This window comes from Habropoda laboriosa, unplaced genomic scaffold (genome assembly GCF_001263275.1).
Source record: "Habropoda laboriosa isolate 0110345459 unplaced genomic scaffold, ASM126327v1 scaffold14, whole genome shotgun sequence".
In the NCBI taxonomy this organism is placed as follows: Eukaryota; Metazoa; Arthropoda; class Insecta; order Hymenoptera; family Apidae; genus Habropoda; species Habropoda laboriosa.
This window is the reverse complement of record NW_017100137.1, coordinates 1,133,925-1,142,250: the sequence shown is the minus strand read 5'-3', so window position 1 is coordinate 1,142,250 and position 8,326 is coordinate 1,133,925. Positions and strand designations below refer to the sequence as shown.

General features: G+C 39.8%; 1 protein-coding gene across 1 annotated transcript in view; it reads left to right on the top strand.

Annotated features, from left to right (window-relative positions):
• The first annotated feature begins 3,393 nt into the window (after positions 1-3,393).
• Positions 3,394-8,326, top strand: part of LOC108579281 — a 14,437-nt gene continuing 9,504 nt past the window's right edge. Inside the window, exon 1 of the mRNA XM_017942792.1 lies at positions 3,394-3,498. Within this exon, the coding sequence (XP_017798281.1) occupies positions 3,468-3,498 (31 nt within the window). The 5' untranslated portion in view covers positions 3,394-3,467. The remainder of the gene's footprint in view (positions 3,499-8,326) is intronic.

Here is an 8,326-nt window from a genome sequence, read left to right as displayed (position 1 = left end):
CCAAATTTAATAAATTTATAAACATAAAGATCTTGAAATATGCTTTCACGAATAATATCTCGTCGTGGTTGAAATATAATTATTACTAATATAGTTAAATTATTTTTCCTTAATTCAGCGAAAATTAAAATAAAATAAATCAAATTATTCCAAATTTAATAAATCTACAAACATAAAGGCGTACGGCATCCTTGAAACGTACTTTCACGAATAATATTTCGTTATCGCTGAAAAGAAATATTTCCATTTTTATTGCACAGTTATTCGAAGACGCGCATTCTCGTCGTCGATCATGAAAGTAGCATAATATATCCACTAATGCCACTTCTTAATATTCTTAAAAGAGTCGAAGTTATTACGTTGGTCATGCAGCTCGAGCCGCCGTTCAATCTCTTCAATCAGGTACGTTAATCATTCGACTGGAAGGTTTCGAAGCGTCGCGCACCTTGCATCAACGAGTCACGCGAGGACTCGTCGCGAGGAACGCGACAAAAAGAGGAGAAGAGAGGAGCGAGTGAAAGAAAGGGAACAAGAGAGGTTCGAAAAAGAGGAGCGCGGTTGCACGCGGCTCGATTCCTCCCCGGTGGTTCACGGGGTTAAATATACCCTCCTGTTTGCATCATACACGTTCGCGAATCGAACGAGAGCGAGACGATGATAGAGGGCGGAGAAAAGTAGGGACAAATGTAGACGGAAAAAAATAAGCGTGGAGCGATCGCAGGAAGGAAGTAGGAGAAAAAAGTAGGGGGGAACGGGGCTAAAATATCGAATTGGGACCACACCCAGCTTGGGGGGAAAAGGAAACGTAAATAGCGATCGATGGGAAAAAGTACAAGCAGGAGAAAAATACAAGGGGTTATGTGGATTTCGAGGGACCGAATCTTTTCTTATGGATACGTTGTTTTTATCATTTCGAAGATTTACGTTTGTCAGTCTTTCATTCGGGTCTGATAACCTTACGAAATTTATTCAAAAGCATCGAGAAGTAATGGTATTACGGTAATTTTTATGAAACTTGGGTTCTTCCATGCGGAATTCTGTAATGCTCAATTGGGGAAATGAACGAATCCAGTTTTTATAATAGCTTTCAAGAGTTCGTAAAATTAATGGTTTTTTAAAATTTTAATTTATTTTTCGTTTGGACAAAAATTGAGTATAAAAAAATATGAAATAAACATTAAACGAATCGATGTAGAATAACTATGTTAAATTTGATCCAAATGTGTTTAGGAATTTATGCACCACACCTGGTACCTCTTTTGATCAAATTATTTCGGGAAAACTTTTTTAAAATTGTTAGTAATTTTATCTTTTCGGCGATTTTGGTGTACAAAGTATCAGAAATATTCTACAAGAATCTTACTTCTAACTAATGTTTGAAAAATTATACCTCTGGTAATTGTCAAGAAAGTTCGCGTGGTTTTTCCCGTCCAGTAACTTCGACACTTGGTGTCTAAATGTTTCCTTACTTTTTATTGTTTTTACGTGTCGAATGGTTAAAAGCACTAGTAACGCATCAGTTCGTATAAAAGATTCGTCACCAGCATATTATTTTTGGTGCGAAAACTCTTTCGAAAATGTCTGACTTGGATGTCTTCAAACTTGGAGCAAAGGCTTCTGAGGCAGCCTGGAAGATTAGTACGACATTTCAAAGTGATTGTATAAGTAATTATACTATCCAAAAGTGGTACAAAAAATCTAAACTGGGGAATGAGAGACGTGAGAATTAGTTAACCGCGAAAAGGACGTCTTTAGTATCATTAATGATGATAATTTGAGGGTACAATGACATTATGAATTTTTGCCTCAAGAAGAAATCTTTCAGGAGTGCAGGGAGAATTACGAAGAAATTAGCCGGCATGTGTAGATAACACGAGACCAAAATAAATATTCGAAATTTGATTAGAAAACTTTAACTCGTCATCTATATTCTCCAGACCTTTCACCCTTCAGTTATCGCCTATTTTTGTCCATGCAAAATGATTTAACAGAAACATTTACAAACGAAGACGATGTAAAATCAACACTGCGACAATTTTCGTCCTCACAAGGCACAAATTCGCATAAAAACGGAATACACACAGTTGTATCGCATTGGGAAAAATTTATCGAATAAAATGGTACCAAGACACCTGACATTTTCCTATTTTACATAAAAATACAACTGTATATGAATAAATAATTCATCTCAACGATATACATTATCCACTGCCATAAAACTGCGAGAAGAGAAGCAATCACCCTAGTAACATTTACAACAATTCTAAAAGAAACAGAAACCCATCAATGAAAGCATGCCCAAAAACGAAATGTCCAAATAGTGAAAGTAAAAGTGAAAGAGAATCACCTATGAAGGAAGATTCAGTAACGCTCTACGTCCTAACTAACACTAACGAAGAAGTAACAACGCACCAGATAGAAAGAGAAGTAAAACAGAGGCAAGAAGAAAAAGAAGCGATGAAGACGAGGCACGCGATGAAAGGAAGATCGAAGCTTCAGAGGCAGAGAAACGGAGTGAGACAGCTAAGCAAGAAGGTTCAGACGTCTGCTATTACAGAGCACCTCCGTGGTCACGGCACACAGCCCGATATGGAGCAATCTCAGATTTCCATCCGCCCAAATCAAGAATATACGCCCTCGCCTCCGCTCGCGCTCTCTTCTTCCTCTAAGGGGGACCTCTGCTCGTCTTCTCTGCCATATACATACACACACTCACTCATTCTCTCTCTCTCTCTCTCTCTTCTTCGACAGCGGAGGTGGAGGCGCTGCTCGGGGTTGGTGCTTGGCCGTTCGTGCTGGTAACAGTGCCAAAACTGCCTCAAAACGGATTGCTCCGTTCTGTCGTACCTCTTTCTCCTTCTCCCTCCCTCTCTCTCTCTCTCTCTTTCTCTCTGCATCGCCCCTCTCTTCTGTACCAAGCTACTCTACTCCCTCTTTCTCCCTCCTCTTCGTCTTCATCTTCGTCTATCCGTCTCTGTCTCCTCTCGCGGTTTGCTCCACACCGCTTAACCGTCCTTCGTCTTCTTCCCTCTTCGCGTATCGCTGGCTGCTTCCCGCTCGGATAACCCATCCCAGACACGTGCCCTCTATCCGCCTTCTTACCTTCCGCTCTTTCGAACCACCGTCTCCATTCCGCACCCAGTCCACCAGCGATCCTCCCGGGACGCTTTCCCCGCTTTTCCAACCTCCGCGTATCCGACACGCTCGCGAACGTGACACTCAGCCGCTGATACAACAAGTGTCCGGGGCCGGGAATCGCGTGATCTGGGTTCATCGCACTGTACTTTGTACGTGGTTGTTGTTACACGTTCCGCTGTTACGCGTGTGTGATCCAAGTGAAGATTCTCTGTTTTGAGAAGGACGTCTTTCGAGAATTTTCGCCCGTCCGCGAGGACGTACGAGGTGAATGTTCAGTGCTCGCGGAGCAGGATTTACAGGGAAGAACGATCCTTCAGCAGTGCACGTTCATGTTGCCAGAAAGCAAGTTTCCCGTCACAGGTAATTTCGAGAGCGAACTTTCAGCCTGGACCTGCACTCTGTGTGTTTCAAAGCACGACGACCTTATTGTGTGGGTGTGTTGGGGTAACCAGGGTAGACGGTAGCGTAATCAGGCCAGTGGATCACGGTCCATCAAGTTGTCCCGGCCTTCAGGCACCCCGACGAGCACGACGACGACTGTTCGATATTTCAATTTCGAGGTTCACCATTATTTTTATTCTCGATCCTTTCCACGTGGATTTTAACACGGTCGAAGTTCGACGTTCGAACTGAAAGTTTGACGAGTCTCTCGAGCAGTGGCTGGGTAGATTTTCCATGGTTCCTTAGGGTTCTCTTCTGGTCAAAGCGTTGCCTTGACATATTTCTGAGCATTGCAGCTGACTTACCGTTTTTAACCTACTTGTGCCCCTGCCAATTGAGACTGAACACATGCTCGGCCGCGTGCAACACTCGCTTCGAATCGTCGTCCACTTGTTGCCCGTAATCGCATACACGCGTCGTGTCCCATGGAAATCCTTCTTTGCCGTTGCCTCTGGCCTTTCCATTAACCGTTCCAACTATCCAACCGTGTATCTTCAATTGAATTACCGAAACATTGTCGTCACTTAACCCTAACCTAATCATCCGTGTCTCTGTAGCCAGGAAAATCGAGCATCTAAATGTAACTAAGCTTTGAAGAGAGCTTCTTCAGGCTCTTCAGAGCTTCTTCGTCCAAATATTAGGATACAAATACAGCATTCCTTTTAACCATTCGTTCCCATAGTAATCTTTTTCTCAGGAAGATCGAGTGTCCTAGCTTTGCCCTAAATGATTCTTATTTTCGAATCATCTATCTTCAGTCAGAAACTCTCCAATCGATGTACCTTCAGACTTTCCTATTCGTAATAATCGAAATAGAAAAAGGTACCATATTTTAAAATTGAGGACCTAAGACCTTTGTCCAACCTAACTCGCCAATTTCTCTGCTCGAGAAGATCAAGTATCCAGGGTGCAAACAAAGAAGGCTATCACACAGTTCATTGTTTCCACTAGAAATATCCTCCACTCGCGAGTATCAAATATCCAAGCGTCGTCGAGGTCCAAAGAAAGAGATATACCTAATGTTTAGATCGGCAAGGTTCATTGTTTCCAATTGATTTCACGATCTAACCGACCGGGGTTGGCGGAAGCCTAAACGGGCGCGGAGGTTAGGGAAGAGTGTCGGTAAGAGGCGCGGGAACATCAGCCACGGGCAAACGAAAGTGTCTCAACGGGCGTAGTCGTAAAGATACACCGCGGCGCGGGGCCGTTATCCATAATCCCAAATATGGAGTGAGAAATTTGAGAGAACCGAAAATAGTGGCGCTACGCCAACCGCTAAAAATAGCCAAAAAATAAATTGTAGTTACGCGGCCGCCTGCATCATTCTATAACTGGTCTTCAATGAATCGGGCCACCTCCCGCACACGCCGTTATTAATACACCATCACACAGACACAGACTACACGTTTGGTAAGCTATATTGCTCCCGTTTTTGGCATCTGCTTCGACGCGTTAAGCCGAATTCAGGGACCATTTTCTCAGTCGTTCCTTTATAGATGTCCGAATTTTCTATATAGACGGATTTTAGTTTAGCTAGGAGTCGATCGTTCTCTCTTCTTTCTCTGTTGGATTTAAAGGTTCGATCGTAAAGGTGGGTTTTTGTTGTTGTTTTTCAGGTGGTTGGACAGGTTATGCCGAGAGTTTGTTTCCGATTAATCCTGCTCGCCCGACGCTGTACCGTTTAATTTTAAATGACACGTGTCCGGGGTTATTAGAACTTTTGTCGCACGTGCCGCACGGGGATTAGTTGCGTTTCGCTTGCGGCCCTGTGTGGGTGGGCCGGATTATTGTTTTCGGTGAATGATGCTGGTCAAGTAGTGTTTGTACGAGGCTTGTAACTTGGGGATAGAATTAATGTTGATTCAGTTGGTTGTTGCATGTTTGAATTAGAAGTTTTAGTTAAGATTAGGTTACTTGTGAATTGTGTTCTTATCGAAACGAATTGTTGTATTTTTATGCAGGATTTGTGTTGTGCTCGAGCTTTGGGAGTATAAGGACTTTTTGAGAAATTTTTAACGGTGATATATGTATGTATGTCTTACTATGCCACGTTTAGTAGCAGGAGATATTTTAGTTAGGGTGGAATTTAGTAGTTTTACGTTCAATGGGTAATTGTTAATTTTGTAGAGAACTGAGTTTGTGTAAATTTGTTAATGTGAACTTTACATCTGTGTCGTATATGGTTTATATTTTTTAGGAAATTTACTTCTAATATTGAAAGAAAAAAAAATATAGAAAGGGGGGAGTATGAAAGACAGTGTGCTTGTGTCATCCGTAGGAATAAATAAATTGCGCTAAATTTAGTACAATTAATGTAATCAATTTTATTTCTGAGATAGAAGCAATAGGGATGAAACATTGTATCAATCTTACTTCCGTTATCAGAATAGAAAAACTACTGTCACGTTTATTTCTGATGTGGTAGTGTTGAAGATGTCGTCAAGCTTATTTTTAATATAAGCATGCATCGCAGAAAACATGTTTTTGGACAGTTTTCGAGAATAAAGCACAAAACGTATTATTTAACCATCGAAAATAGTAGGTTGCGTAATTTAGAAGGTTAAATAAAATATTATATTCAATGTACAGTTCTACTATTTGCCTCTTGTAATAACTAAGGAATACTATATTTAGACAAAGAATGCTCTTACCCAAAATGATACTTATATTCGACTTTCTAATTCCTTCGAGCAATGTGAAACTACTGTATTAACAAATTTACTTTCAATATAAAAATAATACAAACATTACTATCATTATAGGAACAGAAAATCGTTATTAAAGATGCACTATAATTATACTGAAAAATTATTTTTCATTAGTAAGAGTACACTACTATATAACAATACTGAAAAATTTTATTCCATTGCTAAAAATACACTAAAATTACACTAAACAATTTTATCCCATCACTGAGAATACACTAAAATTATATCCAAAGTTTTCCAATGGTTATCAAAAACTGACCAAAATCATACCATAAACTTCTATTCTATTGTTACAAAAATTTCTGAAAATCCAACTAGAAATCAGTATTCCATTTTATATGGTCAACCCCATTCCGCACCTCAATTTAACACTCCATATCTGCCTAGTGAACATTGTTCCAGCATCCACGGTTTGCTCTCCATCTGCTCGATAAGTGTATGCCACGAGCTTTGCACTACAAGGCGTGAAACCCGATCGTCTAAGGCCAAGTACGGGCCAGGAATTGCGGGTGTTGGGTGGGCCGTACGTGGTGTCCGTTTCTATTTTCGAGCAGGAATATTTTTATCCGACAGTGCTGCAAAGTCAGTATGTACAATACGCTTCTTCATCTCTCCACTTCTACATGTTCGTTTTTCTCTTTTTTTCTTCTTCCTCCTCTTTTTCTTCTAACTTCTTGTTTCCGCTCTCGTCCACGGGTTACGTGTATCTCTGATATCCTGTCGTCGCACCGTTCGCATCTCGGCTAAATAACCTCGTCAAATCTCTGTTATCAATTAAACAGTATCATCTTTCGTTAAACTTATCCTACTTCGAGGCGTGCACTGTGTCGGAAGATCGATGGATAGCAATCACGCGTTGCACGGTGCCGACGCGTGTTCGAAGCTTCGAAAGTTTCCCGCTTAAGTTAACAGTGAATCTGTCGATTAATACGTATTGGAAGTGAATCGATAAATTTACAGAATATCGGAAGATAGGGACAGAGAATTTTCAGCAGCAATGAAACTTTCGTCTTTTTGTCTTATTGTATGGAAGCGTTTGTAGCCATTTGGGAAGCTGATGGTGATGTTTCAGTTGCTTCAAGCTGAGAGCGAAATTTTCTTCTTCCAAGGAATGAAAATGTTTCTAAGGAACGTAGAAAAACTTTATTCTGAAATTTGAACTTCGATGTACAGCTTTGAAAGAATGATTCTGGTCAGATCTCAATTTTACCGGTGTACAAATAAATTTGTTCCTTTATTAGCCATAAAATCAGTTCTGTGTGTTGTATTAAGTTTATGCGAGAAGAAATAAATTCTTGTATTTCACGTTTAGATGCTTGTAAAAGTGAGGAATATAGTAATACGTGTGCTTATAAGTTGTACATAGTGAGTTTCAACGTAAGCTCGCAGCACATTAGCAGCGTCGAATTTCTGTTGATCTACAAAACGGTCTAAAAACAGTCCGAAGGATTTAGGAGAATATATTACTCATGAAAATAGACAACAAGTGTCTAGCCAGCTTACATTCAGGCATTAATCCTCATGGCGACATGAAGAGACAATTGTAGCTTAAATTGAGCTTATCGTTGGTATGTTTAAAAATGTGCAAAATTTTGCATTATTATTAGAAACTTTTCAATTATTTATTCAAACTGAGAAATTGTAATTGAATTTTATACGATGCAGCATTACACATCTATCCAGTAGTTTTTGTATATAATACACGTAGTACCATTTTTATTTCAAGTTCCATGTACACTATACAGATGAGTACAAAAGAAAATTTCCCAAATTGTTTAGTTTGAAAATTGTCAGGAATATTCTCAAGCATAACTTCAAAAGCAACATTTTTATTTCACATAAATGTACATACACTGCCTTTAAAATAAATAATTACTTCGTATTTCCTCTGATATTTCTTATCCTTTACAATCAAAATACACCCTGTGACAAAATAACAGGACACTCCTAGATTTCTGGTGTTTCTAAAATCAGCGAAATATGGAAAAATTCTGTAAACATCAGCGTAAAAGCTTTCCTTTCTTTAGTAACATGCGAAT